Here is a 22485-nt window from a genome sequence, read left to right as displayed (position 1 = left end):
TCTAAGAGGTTAGATGTTCGAACCTCAACTAACACATTTTTTTTGTAAATATTTGAGAGAATTTATGTGGTTAAAATTTTTGATAAAATAGAATTTAATTCAAGATTTTTTTATAAATTAAGACTTAGCAAAACCAATAGACTAAAGTTATTTCTTGTTTAGAAGTATGATAATTAAAGTTATTATTTCTGTTCTTTTATAAATTTCGACAATATTTACAAAATTTTTATATACGCCACTAAAAATAAAAATTTAAGAATAAAGAAATACGAGAATAATATTGTAACTTCTATGCTAATTATGGACTCCGCGGTCCGCACTCTTCTGTCAAAAAATTAATCAGTTATATTATGTTAAATTACTCTATGCTGCGAAAAATATTTATAGTGTGAGTGGACAAATGTTTTAAAGGAAAAAGGAAAAGATGCCTTACGTAGGTTCCACACCGGAATTTCCGATCACATAATAATAATATACACACCACCCCATTACCCTTTCTGACAAAATCAGTTGTATATGGGGAGTAATCAATTCATCATTTCTCTTTTTCCTAATTTATACATACACACACACAAAAAAGTGCAGTGTGCGATTCTTTCTCTCAATGCATTTCTAGAGAGAGAAAGAGAGAAAGCGAAAAACACACCATTACACACTGCACCCTTTTCGCTACAAATCACAATGAAAGTGTGTACTGGTAACTGTAGTATTGTGGAAAGCGACAGTAATATTATTAATTATAGTGATAAAAATAGTGGCGCCGGAGAAGATGTGGGCGGCGGTGGAAGGGTGGTGGCAGTGGTGGGAGTGAAGTTAGATTCGAGGAGTAAAGAGTTGCTGACGTGGGCTTTGGTTAAGGTTGCTCAGCCTGGAGATCATGTTGTTGCTGTTCATGTTCTCGATCCAAATACTACTGGTAAATAAATAAATCAGTCCAAAATTTGTGTAATTTATTTATTTTTGTTTTGTGGAAATCGTTGTAGGTTAGTTCGAATACCCTAGTTTTTATGTAATGGCTAATGGGTATCTTTAGTTTAATTTGATGGATAATAGTTATGGCAATTTCTGTTTTATTTTTTTTGGTAAAAAAAATTGTTTTCGCTATTTATTTCATTTGACAATTGCTGGCAACTTTTTGGATAATTTCTCACCATTTTTTTCATTTTCATTTGCTTTCTTCTGATGAGGATGATGATTTTTTTTGTTGTCTATAATATTTCTGGACTGCAATACTGAATATATACTTTTTTCTTATATTGTTGAAGAAAAACCAGAGCCTATTGCATTGGTGAAGACATTTGACTCGATGCTGGCTGCTTATGAAGGCTTCTGCAATTTAAAGCAGGTTTTTTTCCGTCTTCCTTTCACTATGTGGATAACTTCACAGAAATTACAATCTACTCTAACAGAACAGGAAGTAGGAAATAGAAAAGGAAAAAAATTAGTGGTGTTTCTAAAATTTAGATCCAAGTTAGTTTGATTACAGTACAGTAGATTTCAGATTTGTGTAGTTTTTTTTCTGTTCGTCTGCTGCCTAGTAAGAGGAGCCAAATCCAACTTCTTTTCTTTAAAAAAAATAATAGAATCTGAATTAAGATGAACTCTGTTCAGGTGCATTTGAAGCTTAAAGTCTGTCGAGGATCACCAGTTCGTAAAGTTCTTGCTCGTGAAGCGAAGTTGGAGAGTGCTACAAATTTGATTGTTGGGACTTCAGGCAACCATCATACCATCCGGTCATCAGTGTCAATTGCAAAGTACTGTGCTAGGAAAGTGGCAAAGAGCATCTCAGTTATTGCTGTTGACAATGGCAAGATCGTCTATCAAAGGGACTCAGGTGCTTCATCAGTTGGAGATGAGTCTAGTGACTCAGATGTGCCCGAATCAAGATTCAAGAGAAGGAAGACATTGAGAAAAAGTCCTTTGAGCTTAACACCTAAAAAAGCTGCGGAAAAAAACTCGTGTCCTGAGAACAATGCTATGGCTTTAGTGCCTGTTAGGAGTGTTGAAGTCCATCAATCAAAGTCTCGGTGGGCACTGCTTCGACGAGTGTTTCTTCACAACGTAGTGGCATCTGAAAAATCTCCTACGAAAAGGTCATCTATGATGCAATGGGTTTGGAAACGACCAAGTCGGCAATCTTTTGCAGCTATCTACCCTGATCATAAACAGAGTGTATCTGACAAGGATGAGCCTCATCGTACAAAGTTGGATGAAGAGAAGGGAGCAATTATTCCTTTTGGAAGTGATGCTAGTGCTCTTTCAGATGAGCGCTTTATTATCCTTCCTGAGGAACTGGAGGGTCTTACTGAGAGGTACTCGTCTATTTGCAGATTGTTCAGCTACCAGGAGCTTTGTTCAGCAACTTCTAGTTTCCTGCCTGGTATGTCCCGACCTTTCTGAATTTTGAAATTCTTGGCATACATTCTTCACTTTTACTAAATGTAACTATTTCTGTAGAGAATTTGATTGGAAAGGGAGGCAGCAGTAAGGTTTACAAAGGGTGCCTTCCAGACGGCAAGCAGCTGGCTGTAAAAATATTGAAGCCTTCAAAAGTTGTGGCAAAGCAATTTCGTTCAGAGATTGAAATAATTACGACTCTGCACCACATACACATTATTTCACTGTTTGGGTTTTGTTTAGAGGAGAACAACCTTCTGTTGGTTTATGATCTGTTATCCAGAGGAAGCTTAGAAGAGAATCTCCACGGTATCTTAACAAAATATTTCCTGCTTGTTTGGAGGCTTTTTTCCCCTCTTGATTTGTTATACTGACCAACGATATAAAATACTAGGTTCTGAAAGGGATCAAAATTCACTTAGCTGGGAAGATAGGTACAAGGTTGCTTTGGGTGTTGCTGAGGCACTGGACCACCTACACAATGCAGCTGATGGCCCCATAATTCATAGGGATGTGAAATCTTCAAACATTCTCCTGTCTGATGATTTTGTGCCACAGGTAATTTATTCTTCTTCCGTAGGGTGTTACATCTTGCTTTGAATAACTAGTATTAATAGCTGTTTTGCATTCAGCTTTCAGATTTTGGACTTGCAACATTGGCCTCAAGTTGTTCATATCATTTGGATAGTGCTGATGTTGCTGGAACATTTGGGTAAGTTAAAGTTTTTCATTTTGATTTCAGATAACATTTAGCCACTCCACTTCATATAAAAATAGGAGCCTTTGTTCTAACTAATCTTGTATTGCAGCTACTTGGCTCCAGAGTACTTTATGCAAGGAAAGATAACTGAAAAGATTGATGTCTATGCATTTGGTGTTGTTCTCCTTGAGCTTTTGACTGGTAAAAAGCCAATTGATAACGGAAATGGGAAAGGTCAGGAAAGCTTAGTCATGTGGGTAAGTTGTCATCTTTGCAATTAATGAATAGAGTATCCTTTTTCTTCCCAGTGCATAGTAGATTGAGCTTTGCAAATTGTTGATAATGATCTTCAGGCGAAACAAGTTCTGAAGGGTGGGAAAATGAGGGAGTTGCTAGATCCTAGCATGATAGACGCTTATGACCATGATCAATTTGAGAGAATGGTCCTAGCTGCATCACTTTGCATCAGACGAGCTCCTGGATTTAGACCTCAAATTGACATCGTGAGTAAACTGCGTCTGCTATTCAACTTGAGGTTATTGTATACCACAATCTGCTGCTGCCTTGTTTTATTTTGTAATATTTAACCGCATAAAAAATAAAACAGGTGGTGAAACTCCTCCAAGGTGACACGGAAACAATTAAGTGGGCGAGAGAAGAAGGCAAAGCTTCAGAGGAAGTAGATGCTGTTGATGGTGAACAACCAGCGTCAAACATACAATCCTTTATTAATCTTGCATTGATGAATTTGGAGGATGAGTCCCCACTTTCCTGTAACAGCACAGGACCAACCATTTCCGTGGAGGATTATTTGCTAGGGAGGTTTAGTCGCTCTTCAAGTTTCGACTAGCCATTCCTATGATAGGTTTCTATGGCTATATCAAATAGCCTTTCTTCTGTAAATACTGAGCCTCCCTTCTTCATTGATTGCCCCATTGCTGGGTCCTGGTACGAGAGGTTTTCAGCTATTGACCTCCTCCTTCCCCTGCCTGGGCTGATTTTTTCCACAATTTTTTTTCCCAGTGTAGTAACAATGCTGCCAAAAGTTGGTAAGTTATCTGAATGAGCAAATGATCAGCAGATGCTCGCAGGTGAGTGATTGTAAATCAAATCGAAAGTTGAGGTGTAATTATACTTCCGAGTTCATATTTTAGTCGGAAGAAAATAACTGTAGTAGTCTACTGTTGTTTGTCTGCTTCTTGAGAGACAATCAGATTGATATAAACAGACTCTAGTATGTCAATAGAGAGGTTTAACCGTTTCTGGATTTCTACTTTTTGACCTCGTACTGCAACTTTAATTTTAGATTGCATTTTTTGAGAATATTTACATATATTCGGTTACATTTTTTTTGGTAAAAACTTATCACAATTAATTTTAATCATGCTTTTTTAAGCTATAAGTTTAGAGATTATGATTATTTTTTGCCAATTTCCATGTTTATTTGATTCTTTATTTTGTACTTCTTTATTAGGTCACTGCAAATATATAATTAGGATTCAGAGTGACAGTGAAGACCTTACGCTTATACTATTTACAGTTACGGAGAACACAAACAAGTACACAGGCCAAATTGCACTTTACTGCTATATTTTTCTCAATAAGTTCCTCGTTGGAAAAATTTAAGTAAATAATGTAATTATGATATCTGAAACTATAAATGACGTAATTAGAACGGAAATTAGAAGTTTATGATTTGAATAGTCCTCGTATGTTTATGACAAGTTATTAAAGCATATGACAAGTTATTAAAGCTTTAGAGTTTGGGTTCATATTATTCCAACTAGGGGTGGGTAAAGTTTGGGCAAGCCTTAAAGCCAAACCGAAATTCGAAATTTTCGGATTACGGATTGGATTTCAGATTTAATTTTTAAAATTTTTGGATATTGGATTTGGTACTTCAGATTTTTGGATATCCGAAAATCCGAAATTTTTATAATTTATATTTAGTATATTATTGATATGTCAATAGTAACAAGCCTAATATGCTACTCATTAGACATAATCTCATATATTCAATACTAATTATATTAAGTTACTATCAAAATACTTTTCATTTGGATATGATTTTACTATTGCTGCGTCTGATCGGCCTTACTAATGTCTTTGTTGTATTTCCTTGATGATGATTTCATTACTTGAATTAATACTTTATTTGGATGATTGCGATGAGAATGAGGAACTTTTTAGGTAATTTAAGATAAATACTTCATTTGAATGTTAATTATCGCAAGAAAAAAAAAACATCTCTAACTTATAAGTTCAAAATCGAAAATCCAAAATATCCAAACTGATTAATTCGAATCCGAATTTAACAAAATTCGGTCCAATCCGAATTTATTTGGATTTTCAATTCTTCAATCCGAAAATCAAAAATCCAAACCAAAATTTTCATCTCCAATTCAAACGGCCCGAACGCCCCCCTTAATTCCAACTAATATCTTAGTGGGCCTTTGTTGTTGTGCTAGAGATTCTCTCTCTCAACTTTTCGTCCTACTCACTTTTTTACGTATAACGCCAAGTCTTTTGGTTTCCCACCTTTATTTGTCTTCGCCTATAAAGCTAGGGTATGAACCGCACTTTTTTGTTTTCTGACGATTGCACAAATGGCCGTTTATAGGATCCTATTTTTAAAAAAGCTGAAATTTATAAAAAATTTAAAGTTGTCTCAAAATCAACTCAAACATCGCGAGTGTGAAGTTTCTAAATTCAGGCCTTCTAGTTTGAAGGGGGCTATACCAATGCCTAACTTCATATCTCAGGCGTATATCTGAATTTGAACTTTGACTTTTCAAACTTCGGGGCTTTGCAACTTTAGATATGAAGCTCTGAAGAAGAAGCAGGTTCAATTTGGAATTTGCCAAAACTGGTTAAACTTTGAACAATTTTTAAAAATGACGAACACAAAAATACTTAGCAATGAATTACGTTTGATATCAGAAGATCAAAACCCTCGTCTTCCCTAACTGACTCGCATCGGAAAAAAAAAACTTTTGGCTTAATGTGGGAAGAGAAGGAGAAGAAAAGAAATGCGTGGTCATGATTGTAAAAAAAAAGATGAAATGGTGGCTCGAGTGCTGCGTTAGATGTTCGTTACTGGCGGTGTGCAGCAGCGCAATAAAAAACTGATATAAAAAATAGGACAACATTTACTGCAAAAGGATATTATAAGACCATACATTTTGCAAAGGTAACTCATTTCCTCAACAAAATTACAATGTGAACCCAAATGGAAAAGAGGACAGATTGCAAAAGAGTTTTTTTTTTTAGCAAAAATGGCTTCCACTTTTAAGTGTCTAATGAAGTATAGTGAGCAATATTTACACATTTACAACCCTATGGAATCGGCCTGATATGTCATCCAAGTCAATAACTTCATCCCTGTTCTCTTTTTCCATTCTAATATTCTTCAGCTCCTTATTAAGTTCTGCAATTTGCTTCTGTATCCTCTCCCCTCTATCAGGTAACTTGGAGATCATTTCCTGAAAATTTAAAAGACGAAGTGAGATAGCTGCTCATTACCAGACTTTAATAGAAGCATAGATTATTAAAGATTTCCTAAGTTAGACTATAATATAAGTATCAGCCAGTACCTTGTTTCCAAACATATGAGAAAGCCGTCTGATTTTCTCCTTGATATCAGATTCTGTAGGACCAATCCTAGTAGGTACAGACTTATCCTGTAATTTCACATCCTTCGGCTTAAAAGCATACTGCCCCCTGGAAGAACCATTTCTAAGAATTCAAATTAAAAACCGAGAGATAGATTTGCAATTACTAGTTGAAGTTTTTATGAGTCATACGCATCAACAGCACGTTCGACTGATGAGTGCGATGATGAGTTTCCCACGAATGCCGTCCTACTTGCACTGCACCCAGGTAGAAAAGAAAAACTCTATAACAGATGATGGTAACAAAAAGGTAAGCAATGGCATGGTAACAAACGTTGCAAGAGTAATTTTTTTATTATAAGCAGAATCAGCAAAAAGAAACAAGGTTGCATACCTGAAAGAATCATCTAGAAAAAGAAAAAGAGAATCATGGAAACAAAAGTAGAACTATAGCTGTTCTACTTTTAATTATAAGTATTTTAATTAAAATTGCATAACTTCAGCCATGAGAAGCAATGAGTTTTAATTGCATTGATTCAAAGTCTCACTCGAAGTCCTAGTATGTTTCAAGTTGTGCTTCCAATGGTCAGATGAGTCCCAATGTGTTGAGTTCAGAAGCCATCACAACTGATCTTAAGAAGACACAGACAAATTAGTTTCTATTGGTTTAGTGAGTCCTTGTGTGCTTCAACTAAACAGCCGCTCCCTCCTGAAAATACCATAATAATATAATCCTATGTTTTCTTCCAATGTTCCTTGGATGAGGATTATATGTGCACGTGTGTAGTGAGGCAAGGGGGGTTGAAGCTAAGTAGGATTCCACATTTCATGTGTGGTGAGGGGCAAGAGGGGGAAATAAAGCTGAGTAAGATTCCACATACTTCCTCAGTCCTTTTTATGTTCAACTAACATGGAGTTTAAGCTACCCGTTTGAATTGTGTGCCATACCAGTACAAGAGAAAGAATATAGTTATAATATACATAATGTTTGATTATAGAAAATATGGAAGTTCAAAACATTATTAGTTAAATGAAGCTGGGGTACAAGGGTCAGCTCATCTAATTTTCTATGTGAACTCGGACATAGATATCTTAAGTTTAGAAAGGAAATTTACATATTTTGAAATTCATAAAATAAAATAAATCACATATTACAGTTATAAGTATTTTAAAATGTTTGAAAAAGTAAAATACAAATAAAAAACTAGTTTGACTCCCCCAATAGTATATTGCTAGTCCGTTTAGGATGAGTAGAATATAAAGTAGTATCATCTGCGAAATAGTGTAAAACACTTGAACTTACATTTTCCCTTCGTCCTCATCTTCAACAGCTGGCGCAGGCGCTGCCTTTGAGAAAAGCAAACTGTGGCTGCTAACTCCAGCTATACCCAGCGTCTCCAAAAACTTTACATGGGCCTTCAAAGCTCCTTCCCTGCAGCAAAATGAGCATCATTGTAAAAACTAGTTGACAACAAAAGCACCACTTGGCTTGTGAAAATAATCATAAGCTATTGCTGATTTTAAGAGGCACAAGCCCTGAGAAACAATCTGAATCTTATCACAGCTCATTAGGAGAACAATCACTCAAAATCACATGAGATATAAACACATTACATTTTGTGCTCATGATCATGCTCTTCATTCAACTGTTGTTGAGTATTTGATATGTCAAAACCACCCTTAGGAAGGCTAAAAAGTTCCCTAAGATCCTGAAAAGTTGACCATACAAGCCAATCAGAGCAGTTAATATCGGCAGCTAGATAAACCAAATATAAATTTTAGAATATCCATCTAAGCATATACCTGTTGACTGAAATAACGGATTTGTTCTTTGTGCTCAGTTGCTGTTTTGAACAATCCCCCTTTGTATACCTGTACCAGAGTATTAGATGATGAAAACACTGATGTAAAACTCATCTTCCTTGAAATGTGCATTATAGAGGAGCTAAATAACAAAACCATATTGCCTTTGCTCTTGGAAGTAACTTGAATATTGCAAATGGTTGAAAGTCAAGAATAAATGAAATAACTTAAAGAATACTTGAATACTGTACATAATGAATAATTACTTATTTTATACATAGACTAGAAGTTGTATAAACGCAAGCCCAATTTTTGTGAACAACCAATTTCAATAAGAATTTCTCTTTCCTTCTCTCATTTCACACACATGACAAAGCAGATCTTTGATTTTAGAGTTCTTAATGACACAAGGACCATGCAATTAGCTACAGAGACTATAATGTTAGCCTACACTCCATCAGAATAGGCATTAGTGTAGTAACATAAGAGAAGGCTTACTTTACTTCTCAAGATAGCCAACCATAATAAGCACTTAGCGGTTGATGCATTAAATACTTAGGGTCACAACTATTGAAAATCACTCATTCATCATTAGCCAATTGTATCTTTACCACAACTCAATCAAGTATAAATACAAAATATGTACCTGTTTCCTATAAATTTTCTCTTCAACTGTGCCACAAGTCATCAATCTATAAACAACAACATCCTTCGTCTGCCCAATTCTGTAGGCGCGATCAACACTTTGGCTATCCGTGCTGCAAGTTGGAAGTAAATGGCTATTATCTAATCCCTAACAGAAAATTCAGAGTATGGGAAGAACGAAAGAAGAAGAAGAAGCACTTTACAGCAAGCACTTAGGTGGCTATTATAGGCCTGATACAATAATTAGTAGCAGAATATGGAGTAACATTGCCGTTCAAACAATGTGCATCCTGGATTTTAACAAATAATAACACAAATAGAGGAAAGATATCAAGTATCATTTGGTTCATCAATGTGGTCAAATGAGATCTACTATTGGTAAGTGCTCATCTGATGTGACTACATCCTTTAGATTCTAAATATGTAAATTTTATTTTTAAAAGTAAACAAATCGATGTCCAAATTGAGATTGAATAAAATGGTTTGACCCTCTACTCCGAACCCCATCATTCTTTTTGTAATAGGAGTGTTACTTCATCTACTAACATTAACACAATACAAAAGTCAAATTTTAATCTTTGATTTTCCCAGACAGACAAATTTATCTAATAGGGCATGGAGGCAGTAACACACTTTTACATGAAACTGGAGTATGTACACTTTTTTCTAAGAAAACGCATATGAAAAGAAGTGCAGCCAAATCACAATCCAAATCCAGCAATAAAAAACAAATAGTAGTATTTACCATAAAGATAGCATAAAGTTCAACTACAAGAACTCGTACAAATCACAGAAGACACTAGGAACATTGTCATATAGAAGCTTTATCATCTGCATGTAGCCTTTTGGTAGTACGATCCAAGCTTTTCCTTGGAGAATATTCCGATTTATGTGTGGCATATGCGAGACATAGTAATTCCTGGGTTATACTCTTACTAAAAATGAAGGCACACGAGGACCTTATTCTTCACCTAAAGTAATACTTTACATCTAAGCAATGAATTAGTTGCCCTTGACTAAGAATAAATATAAAAAACAAACAAAATAGATTATGGCATCACCTCATAAACAATCTAGATAACAAAAAAAGACATTCTTAATGGTGCCTTTTTTGACGAACATGGTTATGGGTACCGCATAAGTTTTGAGGATCTAAAGAAAGAGGACCAGGAAGTTAGTAGAAGTTTGAGGACTCTAAAACATTAAATTCTCTGGGTACTCTAAAACATTTATTTTATCAACTACAAGATAATTAGACACCACATGTCAGTCATCAATAAACTCTAAGAAGATAATAAAAGTCATTCAAAGAGTGTACCTTGGATTCCATGCTGGATCAACCACAATCACTCGATCTGCTTTTGTGAGTGTAAGACCTAGACCGCCAACTTGAGAAGTTAAAAGAAATATTGGAGCACCGTGACCCTCTTGGAAATCCTATAAAATTGGCAGAGAAAATCAGAATGTAAAAGTTTATGGAGGATTAATATCAAGACATAGGAGAAGACAAACATTAACAATCTTCAATCTGTCAGTAGCCTTGGTGGTTCCATCTATCCTCATGAACTGGAAACCATTGGATATTAAAGCGTCCTGGGGCAAATTAAGTGATCGAATACAGATTAGAGCAACAAAAATTAAGAAGTGATGCAAAAATATGCGCAAGTATTAACTTATGCACGCCATTTGGAAAACCAATATATGAACATGACAACAACCTGGAGTAGATTAAGCATCTTGCGTGTTTGAGAAAAGATAAGCACATTGTGCCCACCAGGAATCAAATTGTCCTGTATGAAGAAGCATTTTAATTATAAAGACAAGTTATTGCCAAGATAGATAGAACATCACTTCTGCTGTTGACATCTCACCAACAAAGCCAGTATAAATGTTATCTTGCAGGAAACATCATGTGTCACTTCCTCGTCAAGTTTCTCAGTGACATTTGCCATTTGCATAACCAATCTCTCTGCCACAGCACGGTCATCCTTGTTTGATGTTGAATCCATCTCCTCCAGAACTTCTTCTGCTGCCCTCTTTGTTAGTAGTAGTGGATGGTCACATATTTTCTTCAAGATCTGTTCCATATAAATTGAGTCTCATGTAAGATTTGACAAACATATTATGAATATGTCATCTGCAAGACTAAGAAATAAAGAAACAAGCTTGCTTTGAACCAGACAACAGAATGAACAACAAAGTACAAAGGTAGATCGACGCCAACAATTTTGAAAGATAGGGAAGCTACATGTGAACTTTCAAATAACCCAATATAAGGGAGGTGATCGGTATTTACCACTAAACAAATAAAATGTGATGGCTATGGATGGGCAGCAAAGGAAAACTAAATTAATTAAGAGAGAATACCAGAAGCGATGAAAACATCCATGCACAACACATAAGTAATTATGCAAAAGGTATATTTGAATAGGGAGGATTCTATGATTGAAATCAAGATAGGCCGATAGCAAGGACATAGGACAAAGTATGTACCCCTATAATAGGTACAAACAGAATGTGAAAACGTGGGAAAGGGCAAAGTACGAACCAAATGTGAAAAGCAAAAAAAAAAAAAAAAAAAAAAAAAATCAGAATCTTAAGAGATAAGTGAAGTCTCCATCCCATATTGATAATGCTACAAGAATGTACGTTGTTTATAATTTAGTCTGATTTCTACTACAAAAGCCCCTAGCAAAGACATAGGCAAAGTTAAGTTTAAGAACAAGCCCAGCATCCTTTAATGAAGCCTAGTTGTGCCCAAGAAATAGATACAAATATACATGCAGGTGAAAGGAAGAGAGAAATACCTAGAGAAGAAAGAAAAAAGATAACAATGGAAAAGGTAAGTGATCTGGAGCTTTGAGATTCATGCATTACAAATTGAGAAGTGCCTAATGAAACTGGAGTAGGGATATAAACAACAATAACAATTGTTAGGGAAGAAACGACGCTTCAACAAACTTTTTGGAAGCCCCAATTTCAAGTTTCCTAAATGTTAGGGAGACAAGATCAGTGGTTCTCTGTCTCTCTCTATTGATAAAGTATAGAGTAACTAGTCTGACCTGCCTTGTCATTTTGCTTTTGTTTCCAGCTATGAATTTTGAACCCAAAATCTTGCTTCTAAAAGGGGATTAAAGGTATATGTGTCCCCAACCAATAATTCAAATTACAGTTGTTGCCTAACAGCTCAGCTGTGTTTCTGGTGGTTTGGCAGCTGAGTCTACTTTATCTGGTGTATCAAGGTCATGCAAGTATTCATTTGCTTAGCATTCTTTATAAGCAATAGAGAGAGATGATATACATAGAGCAAATTTTCATAGTGCCGGGTCTATTTAATGGCTATCGACTTTGCTTTTCATCTATTTTCTGGTCTTTATAATGTTGTTATTATTCCTATGGTATCTGTTGGTGGTACTGATATTGTCTTTTTTCGTCTTCTTGAGCCGAGTGTCTTTCGGAAACAACCTCTCTACTCCCTCGGGGTAGGGGTAAGGTTTGCGTACACACTACCCTCCCTAGACCCCACTAGTGGGATTTTACTGGGTCGTTGTTGTTGTTGTTGATATACATAGAGCAAATTCCAAACGGAAATATTACTACTGATCATGTTGAATATATCCAGTAAAAACTAGTGAAATAACCAGGCATGGAAGAAAGTTCATCTGAACATTACAGTAAGTGCAGCCAGTGGGGAGCTATCAAAGGCTGAGAGGACAATCTCACTCTTCAAGAAAGCTGTGTAGAGTTGCCGCTGGACAATGCAGTAAGGTATAACATTAGGAAAAACTCCAAATAATCTATCAGGAAGAAAAGACTATTTGCACAAGTTACTTTAAGAGACAAATCAATGAAAAACTGTACAAGTGATGGAAACAAACTTGTACCTGACAATTCGTCAATTTAAGCCACACAATAATCTCATTTTTCTTGGAAAGTTTTGCGCCAGTCGAGGAATCATCAGAAAATACCTCACTCTTGAGACGTCGCAGAAAATATGGTTGAATGTGTTCCCTCAATTCCTGTACAACACACAATAACAAAATTTTAGTGGGATTAAGCATCTGCTACAAGCCAGTAACCCCAACATGGATTTCAAAAACAGAGACATAACAAAAAAATTGAAATTAAACATAGATCACAATAGCATAAATTGACCCATACCAGAAAATTACACGATTTATAAACCATATAGTGCAATATTAATCTAAAATATATGCACGTATTAATTATGAACATCCTTCCAATGCGTATTCTCATACATAGTGACAGAACTAGAATCATGTCTCTCTTTGCCTCATGATAGGTATATTCTTTTCACTTTCCGGTCATGGATAAAAAGCAAGTACCCGTATGATTTCAAGGTCTGGTATTTCTTGAAGAACCAAAACATTTGATTAGTTGTCATTTTATTCGTGAAAAATCCAGTCTAGACTCATCTTGATCAATGTTTTTAGTTCAAATAAAGGCAGATACGTTCACCAAGGGGCTTCAAGGTCTGAGAAACAAGCATAAATGTGGCAAGCTTAAGACCTATATGTTCCAGCTTTTGAGGGAGTGTCAAAATATGTCCAGATTAGTTGTACAGAATCATGAGAGCAGCACATTGTAAAATCTTTTGCATTAATTAGGCGAAATTATAGGATCCTTCACCTTATACATATAGGCTAAAACCTCTTATACAAGAAGCCTTGCTTCTCTTTTATATCCAAAAGAGATGAATATTAATATTGAACCACTCTGTCTTGACTGACCAATTTAGCTATTAAGCTAGGAACTGAGAAGAACGTTGGATCCAGTTTCTATATCAGATGTACATTCATCAAACATAGTGTAAATCATTCAAGCTTGGGAAACCTGGCAACCAACATCTCAGACAAACCGCCTTCATTGAGTTGTGTGTTATATCGCTTAATCACTTCACAACTTAAGGCGATTAACAAAGAACAGAAGCACAATATTCTGACCAATGTCACAGTATTACCTGACCCAGGAAACCCCAACTTGACAGCTTCCAGAATACAACTCTAAAGCTTGAGAAGGCAAATGACAATCAGCTATCTTCTCCAAATAAAAAACAACACCAAGACATGTAATAAAAAACACTAATACTCCAAATCCCAAAGCATATCCATGGCCTATATTGTGAAAAACAGAATGATATCTACATTTTCTATCTAGCTTTATCATTTTTCTGCTTTTGCTCAGAGGAGAGTTAAAAGAAAAAGAGAGAGAGAGAGAGAGAGAGAGAGAGAGAGAGAGAGAGAGAGAATGGAAAAGATGAACTGAATTTACTACTATAGCTTTGTCAAAAAAGACTAGTGTATTTACTTCTAAGAGCAACACCAATATTTATTCTAGAGTGAGAGGAAAGTTCTCAGAATACATGAATTTTTCATGATCAACAATAACAACTACAATGGATGGAAAGATATCACAACATAATTTAAATGGTGTAGATATTTAACCTTGCAAAGAAGAAGATAATCAAGAAACATAAGAACACGGAAGAAACTAGCATATGTAGAGTATAAAAGATTGGTTTAGCAATCACCTTTGCAACTGCTGAGCCAATACGCTTGTCTCTGTCATAAGCATTTTTATCATTTCCACGAAGAATGGGATGCTCATATTTCTCTTTGAACCTTTAATAGAAGTAGCTTCATGTCATTTGAGCCCAATGTTTCAATATAAGCAGATTGTATTTGAACATGTCGGTATACCATTGTTTGTCACCCAGCAGCCCAGGACAGCAGAAGTTGAATAGAGCCCATAACTCCTATTTGGGTAAGGATGGGGTAGGAATATAGGAAAAGAGAGCAAAACACATTATTAACTTGCTTCTATGATTTCAACTGACATCATAGCGTGATAGACATAAAAAAAAGGTAATAGTATATAACACCTTGAGGTTGTTTTGAAGAGGTGTGCCACTTATAATGATACGATGAGCACAAGGAATCTCATGCAAACTTTTAGCCCTCTGTGTACTGGGATTCTTTATGAGATGCCCCTGATATTTCAAAAATTCAAGCTTTAAGAGGCTTATACATTCACAATTATAAACTTGTAATAAAACCGCAAGGATATATATTTGCCATCCATGCATATACTATTTCTTTTCAAAAGAAGTCCATCAACAAAAATCAAAGCTTTAAGGCAAATAATTGAGATGCTAAACAATTTAAATCGAATTTAACACATACTCAAAGGGAGATCATGGCATATTTAAATGAGGCCTATTATCTTGCTGCTCCAGCAGCAGTTATGAATGTTCAAGCAGCTAAGATATATCACGCACCCTTCCCAAGTTATTAGGCCTAGGAAGCTGATCATATCATGTTTCCCCGGGGCTATGATCATGCACCAACCAGGCCTAATGAAATCAAGGTTCCTTAGTAGACAAGTATAACACTAGAATGCTTATAATTTCAGATGGCCTGAGTGTTGAACCACATCAGATATGTAATCTACCAAATAAAAAGTCCTTTTGCACATAGCATAAGAGTGAAATTTCCCTATAATCAAACATGTCTTCCTAAAAAGTGACTAAAAGAGATGATGTTTCACTTCTGGATTGAACTAAGGTTTCTTAATGCACAATATTTGTTCAACACCACCAAAATGGAAGTAGCATCTCATCTCTGCTAATTAATTGAAACAAAATGACAATTGCCATGCATTGACGTTAGAAACAGTTAAATAATAATCAAGAAGCACCTCATCAAGAATAATATAATCCCATGTCAACTCCTCATCTCGGTCAAGAAAATACTGATCACCACATAAAGACTTTACGTTATTTCTTACAATGTCGTATGTTGTGAGGAGTATGCCTTTGTCCTGCATAAATGAAAAAATAAATAACAAGTAGAGAAGAAGTAATCATAAGTTAAACCAATGCCAGAAAACAGAACTTAATATAACCCAACTTATGAAAGTCCATTGAAACTTTAGATATCCAACAGTTATATGTCAAGTCAAAAGTTCCCCAAACATGCACCCACATATAAAATGCATGAAGCTGTATCAATAACTCGTCTTTATACTAAAAGGTATAATCTAATAGCAAATGAGAGAGGAAGAGATAATTAAAGCCCATGCAAGTAGTAGACTCTTCTCTTTCTTTGCATGCGGTCCCAACGAATACATTACAATTAAGATAACTTCTATCTGCTCAAGCAGTTTATGGAACATTAGCATGGAATGGAATCCTTATTTTATATAGTTCCAGTACGAAACAGACTAAACGTGATGAACTTGCAAAGTTTTACTGAGTATAGAAGATGAAACCTGAAGAACGTATTCAAGCTCATAATTCCGGAGTTTTGCACTAGTCGCAAAATATCTGCACCAAGAAAGTACCATGAACACTTCTCTTTTCATACTACCAGTTGAAGTCAAAGTTGAAATCAATAAGACAACAACATTAAAGCAAGACGCCTTACTCCCTTATTTTCTGAGAAAGCCCTACAGCAGTTAATTCCTTGATCCAATGGGGCAACAAAGTTTTGGGAGCTACAATCAACACCCTCTTTATCAACTTTGAATAAAACAATCCAGCTATGTAGCCACATATCTAAAACATGGCAAAAGTAGAAAAAGCTACTTCAGAATTATTTTGTGGAACATTATACTTTTGAAGATGGAAGAAATACAAAATTAAGACTTTTGGCTTTTACCTGCATGGTCTTTCCCAAACCCATGTCATCGCCTAAAATACCACCCTTACCCAGACAGTGAAGAGACCAAAGCCACTTCAAACCATCACGCTGGTGAGGATACAGCATTTTGGCAACTTTACCAGGTAACCCGTAATTGAACTTTGGTCCACTGAGTGTGTAAGTGTGATCCTCCTCTGAAACAAAATCACGTGAGTCAAAGTCATCTGAAAATTTACGCTCATGTCTAGCCTTCCTGTTATGTCTTCCCACTTGAGTAATAGCACTCTTGTCACCAACAACCACACAATCACCATCACTGTCATTACTGTCTCCTTCTTCCAGAAATTTGTAGGCAGATAAAGAGTTCTTCATGGGCTGTGATTTTCCAACCATCTGCTTAACTTCTTTCCTCTTTGGTGCTCCAACTGAAGACCTTGTATCATTGAACTTCCGGACCACATAGTCGTTCTTGGATTCATCCCCGAAATCGATCTCCTTCAGACACTCCTCGTGAATTTCTCCTCCAATCCTAGACTCCTTGATTGAATCAGATGAGGAACCAGAAGAAAGTGAAAATGAGGAACCAGCACTTTGGTAATCCGGAATTTCATCCTTCTTAGTCAAATCACTGGGCTTCAGTGCCCTCTTTTTCTCAATGGATAAAATCTCAAGTCTCGAACTTAAATCATTCAGGATATCCCTTATTTCGCTCCCAGAACTACCATGTTCATTCTGAACTGCATTTTTCACCTGCGGAGGAGGTGAATCAAAATCTGTTATCTCGAGAAATCCAGACTCTTCATTGTCCTTCAGCTTCTTTTCCTCACTGTCATTGTTGTCCTCTGAAATTTTGCAAAGGCGGCGACGACCTTTGATCTTTATCTTCATTATTTTCTCCTCTCCTGACAGACAATACACTCATCCGCATCAATGGTATAATCAGACGTGCACATATAATTCTATGCCTACTGCCTACAGCATATCATAATTTTGGCACACGAGCATATTATTTCTCAAAGGAACAAATATTACCTTCATTAGATGTATTCTCATAATCTTTCTGGCCTTTCTGAGATTGTTCACAATTTTCATACACATCTTTGGACTGTTCCATATCCACTGCAAAATAGTTTACTGATTAACATCGATGCAGAAACATACTGGAAATCACTCGAGATTAAACAGGGAGAGGAATATATAGGTAAGTCTTAGTTTATCTACCAGTATGTGGAAAACATGGACGAGGAGGAGAAGAGGACGAACAGGGAGCGGTATAAGGTGGCTAAGAAGGAAGCAAAGTTAGAAGTTACTGCGGCCAAGACTGCCGCATTTGAGCGCTTGTATGAAGAACTTGGAGGAAAAGGAGGGGACAAGAAGCTGTACAGGTTAGCCAAGGTGCGAGAGAGGAAGACCCGTGACCTCCCCAAGTGAAATGCATCAAGGATGAGGAAGGTAGAGTGTTGTTGGGCGAGGCTCTGATTCGTCAGATAAGGTTATTATACGAAGAATCCAACTAAAGTAACAAGGGCTAGTTTTATCCTAAAAGTTCTAATACTTCTATGTGCATTTGCTGCAGCGTTGAAGCACTCCAAGTAAAAGTTCAATAAGCATCAAATAGAAATCAATAGTCGGGCTAATCGTCAGCTAAGGGTCTGATACTGATCTTAAGTTTAGAGTTGTTGTGGAGATGTTTGGAAGCTAGAGGCGTTCCTGTTGCATACATTAGGGCTATTCAGGACATGTACGAGGGTGCTAAGACTCGGGTGAGGACAGTGGGAGGGGACTCGGAAAAATTCCAGGTTGTGATGGGGTTGCATCAGTTCTATTTGCCCTGGCGATCGATGCGCTGACGCATCACATTCAAGGGGAGGTGTCGTGGTGCATGTTGTTAGCAGATGACATTGTACTGATTAACGAGACACGTTGTGGTATTAACGAGAGGTTAGAGATTTGGAGACAGACTTTGGAGTCTAAAGGTTTTAAATTGAGCAGGACCAAAACAGAATACGTGGAGTGCAGGTTTAGTGGCCCGACTCAGCAAGAGGACGAAGATGAGAGAAAGTTTCAAGTACCTTGGGTCTATTATACAAAGGAATGGGGAGATTGACGATGATGTCACACACTGTATTGGGGCAGGATGGATGAAATGGAGGTTCGCTTCCGGTGTTTTGTGTGATAGGAATGTGCACCAAAACTTAAAGGTAAGTTCTATAGAGCGGTGGTCAGACCGACAATGATGTATGGGGCAGAGTGTTGACCGGTCAAGACATCCCATGTCTAGAAGATGAAGGTGGCGAAGATGAGGATGTTGAGGTGGATGTGCGGGCATACCGGGTTAGATAAAATTAAAAATGAAGTTATTCGGGACAAGATGGATGTGGCCCTTTCGGAGGACAAGATGTGGGAGGCGAGACTTAGATGGTTCGGGCATGTGAAGAGGAGAGGCACTGACGCTCCGGTGAGGAGGTGTGAGAGGCTTGCATGGGAGGGCCAACGGAGAGGTAGAGGTAGGCTGAAGAATTATTGGGTGAGGTGATTAGGCAAGATATGGCATTGCTCCAGCTCACTGAGGACATGACCATGGATAGGAAGGTGTGAAGGTTGAGAATTAAGGTAAAGGGTTAGGTGGTCGAGTGTTGTCCTTGTTTGTAGCAGTAGCTTTGATACACCACTTGGTGCCTTCCGTATTTTTTTTCGTATCCCTAGTTTTCTGTTACTACTTGTTGTTGTCTTGTGTTTCGATTTTCTGATTGCATTACCTTTTGTTAGTTTTGTATTTTTTGTTTTGGTTGTCAGATCGGTTTGCTTGTTATTGCCCCTCCCCTCTCCCCTACCTGAGCCGATGGTCTTCTGGAAACAGCCTCTCTACCTTTTAAAGGCAGAGGTAAGGTATGCGTACAGTCAACCCTCCCCAGACCCCAGTCGTGGAACCACACTGGTATGTTATTATTGTTGATATCTACTAGAAAGGGAAGAACTGTCATCAATTTTAGATAGTAGTAGGTCCTCTTTGGTTCTACTCTTGGGTTGATCAATCTCCTTTTCTCACTGCTACAGCAACCCACTCTTGTAAAAAAAAAAAAAAAAAAAAAAAAGGAAAGCATATAATAGAGATAAGGAAGCACGTAATCCTATTTTCAGCAAAAAAGGAGTTTGATAGACACTGGTAATTACCAGAACTAGACGAGCTATCAAGATTACCGATTTCAGAGAAGTGAGAATCAAAAGAATCCTCCGGTGGTTTACTTAATTCCTCTTGAATTTCATTCTTGGGTTCATCATCAGTCTCCTTTTCCCCTGCACAACCATTTCACTTAAAAAGTAATTATAGGAAATTAATTAATGAGCATTGAATGATAACGTAGGATAAATGATAATAACCTGTTATGATAGGTTTAATTTTTACAAACGGTGTAAAAATAATTATTATACTGTCAATGTATAATACTTAAATCCTTTGATAAATAGTAAATAAACTGCTATAACAAGTTAAATTACAAGGAGAGTGTCGGAGCAATAATAAAGTTGTATTTGTGAGAATTACAGGTTAGAGGTTCGAAGCTGCAACTAATACTTTTATTAGGTTAGGTTATCTACCTCACATTCCTTGTTAGGTGACTGAGGTTATTATATAAATATTTACCTATTCCAGAACACTGGTAATTGAAAGAATCCTCGGGTCGATCACTTAATTTCTCTTCAATTTCATGCTTGGATTCATCAATCTCATTTTCCCCTACACAATATTTAAAGGAAAACAAATACAAATAGAGATTAAAAAAAGCGTTTTAGCTCCTGTGTTTGACCCAAAAAAAAAGGTAATCAAAATAGGAACGGCGTCGTTTTTAACCCAAAAAAAAAAAGAGTATAGTTATGGCAGAAGAATTACCAAAAGGAGACGATTTAGCAGAATCCGGACTGAAATCAGCAACGGCAGAGAAATTAGGAATGGCGTCGTTCTCAAAAGCATTAATATTGTTAATCTTCGATTGATCATCAGTCTCCTCTGCCTCTCCTATACCATTTGAAGAACATGGAACTATACCCACTCAAACAAAAAGTTTTTGAAGAAAAAAATAAATTTGAAGAATTAATCCAAATAGCTGTCCAACTAATCTTTTGAACTAAAAATAGACGCCGGATATATAATATATGTATAATTTATGTATAATATATGTATAAATAATCAATGTGTAATTTATGTATACCGGCTAGAAAAAATAAACATTAAATCTGGCCGGCTATTTGGGTAAGATTGCCAAAAATTTTCGCATCAACAGAAGAATAAGACTACATAGGTAAAACAATACCAGAAGGAGAAGATTTTGTAGCAGAATCGGGACTGAAATCAGCAATCCGGAAGAAATTAGGTACGCTGTCGTCTCCTATATCATTCGAAGAAAATCGAACTATACCCACACAAAATAATCAGCTTTTGAAGAAAAACAAACTTCGCCTCAACGGAAAAATAAGACTATATAGGTAAAAGAAATACCAGGAGGAGAAGATTTTGTATCAGAATCGGGACTAAAATCGGCAATCCCGGAGAAACTAGGAACACCGTCGTCTCCTATATTATCATTTGAAGAAAATGGAACTATACCACACACACACAAAAAAAAAAAAAAATCAGCTTCAAAAATTCAACAGAAGGAAGAAAATCGACTAGCAGAAAAATAAGCGAATATATGTAATAAAAAAAAATACCAGGAGAAGGAGAAGAATCAGGTTCAGAATCTGTGATTGCGGAAAAAGTGGGAACGGCATCATTTTGATTGAAACGTCGCCTAGCTTCCAATTTTGTCATATCATCTACATTAAAAAAAACATCAAACAATGAGTAGCCGGTTCAAGGAAATTAGAATATATATATATATATATAGAAGATAAATAAACAAGGAGAAAGTACCGAGAGGGGGTTTAGAATGGGAAACGGAAAGATTAATCAGAATCTGAGTATGGCGTTGATTAAGGCTTCGAGGTTGCTGCTGTTGCGGCGGCTTAGCCATTTCTGAGTAATAGAGAGAATATAGTGATGGTGGTGAAGCAGTAAGTTTTTTGCAGAACAATGGAGAAAATGCTCCTTTGTGCTTCGAGTCCTCTGCTTCCTTGCATTTTATTCCCGCTTTCGGCTCCACAATTTGAAATTCAAAAACCCCTCTCTAACGCCTATTGCTATTGCTATAAAACCTAAGTAGTCCTTTAAAGAGTAGTTTGTTTTAGAGACATTTTATGCTAGGACTGTAATGCGGACGATTAGTAATGTAAGAATTATAATGAATGATTATTTACGTTGATATAACACAAATAGTATATAAGGAATAATATAAAATATATGTTTATTTTAATTTTTTTTTTTAAATAAAGTAAGAGTTTGTTTATTTTTAGTTTTGTCATTTTAGTATAACACTTCGTAAATTCATATTACGTGTGGATATGTTAAATGAGTATTAATGTGATATTTTAGACATGTGAAGTCCTATCGGGATAAGCATGGGTAGAAAAAGTTGTTTTGGAATCAAGATGGAGAGTGAGGTGCATAAGATTCGATAAAATCGACGAAGTTTATGAAAGGTCTATATTTCAGCCTTATTTCGTGAAAGTCCATTAGGAATTTGAGAAAACTTAAAACATGAAAATTGTAGCCCTTTGAAATACCTTTCAAGTG

At 36.3% G+C, this 22485-nt stretch overlaps 2 protein-coding genes across 3 annotated transcripts; one reads left to right on the top strand and one right to left on the bottom strand.

The window, feature by feature from the left end:
* Positions 1-435: 435 nt before the first annotated feature.
* LOC107798210 (protein kinase STUNTED) lies at positions 436-4368 on the top strand. The gene is made up of 9 exons (XM_016621184.2): positions 436-916; positions 1266-1345; positions 1612-2380; positions 2458-2706; positions 2792-2955; positions 3030-3109; positions 3207-3354; positions 3451-3600; positions 3705-4368. Exons 1-9 carry the CDS (start codon positions 517-519, stop codon positions 3945-3947), a joined length of 2283 nt encoding a protein of 760 aa, XP_016476670.1. The 5' UTR covers positions 436-516; the 3' UTR covers positions 3948-4368.
* A 1877-nt stretch (positions 4369-6245) lies between these two features.
* On the bottom strand, positions 6246-21951 carry LOC107798209 (protein CHROMATIN REMODELING 24). 2 transcript variants are annotated; one of them, XM_075237944.1, is made up of 28 exons: positions 21727-21951; positions 21525-21629; positions 21313-21414; positions 21128-21226; positions 20707-20832; positions 20461-20553; positions 20019-20114; positions 17850-17936; positions 16836-17719; positions 16602-16732; positions 16447-16501; positions 15874-15996; positions 15059-15166; positions 14877-14932; positions 14708-14798; positions 13041-13175; positions 12830-12907; positions 11028-11234; positions 10875-10946; positions 10669-10749; positions 10475-10593; positions 9158-9269; positions 8512-8580; positions 8323-8417; positions 8012-8140; positions 6901-6966; positions 6691-6817; positions 6246-6579 (listed from the first exon to the last, which is right to left on the bottom strand). In XM_075237944.1, the coding sequence occupies exons 1-28, from the start codon at positions 21824-21826 to the stop codon at positions 6418-6420; spliced, it is 3708 nt and encodes a 1235-aa protein (XP_075094045.1). In that variant the 5' UTR covers positions 21827-21951; the 3' UTR covers positions 6246-6417. The 2 variants fall into 2 exon arrangements, with proteins under 2 accessions (XP_075094045.1, XP_016476669.1); XM_016621183.2 differs by having other exon boundaries at positions 19992-20114; positions 21727-21950.
* Between the last annotated feature and the right edge of the window lie 534 nt (positions 21952-22485).

This window comes from Nicotiana tabacum, chromosome 19, assembly GCF_000715075.1.
Source record: "Nicotiana tabacum cultivar K326 chromosome 19, ASM71507v2, whole genome shotgun sequence".
Taxonomy (NCBI): Eukaryota; Viridiplantae; Streptophyta; class Magnoliopsida; order Solanales; family Solanaceae; genus Nicotiana; species Nicotiana tabacum.
This window is presented reverse-complemented; position numbering and strand designations above follow the sequence as displayed.

Excerpts from the sequence above, each read along its gene's own strand:
- LOC107798210 (XM_016621184.2), top strand. The coding sequence starts at position 517 with ATGGGGAGTAATCAATTCATCATTTCTCTTTTTCCTAATTTATACATA. Across the intron at positions 1,346-1,611 it reads GCTTCTGCAATTTAAAGCAG|GTGCATTTGAAGCTTAAAGT; the intron begins GTTTTTTTCCGT and ends AACTCTGTTCAG. Across the intron at positions 2,707-2,791 it reads CTTAGAAGAGAATCTCCACG|GTTCTGAAAGGGATCAAAAT; the intron begins GTATCTTAACAA and ends ATAAAATACTAG.
- LOC107798209 (XM_016621183.2), bottom strand. The coding sequence starts at position 21,826 with ATGGCTAAGCCGCCGCAACAGCAGCAACCTCGAAGCCTTAATCAACGC. Across the intron at positions 21,630-21,726 it reads CCATTCTAAACCCCCTCTCG|ATGATATGACAAAATTGGAA; the intron begins GTACTTTCTCCT and ends TTTTTAATGTAG. Across the intron at positions 6,967-8,011 it reads GATGAGGACGAAGGGAAAAT|TGCAAGTAGGACGGCATTCG; the intron begins GTAAGTTCAAGT and ends ACCTGGGTGCAG.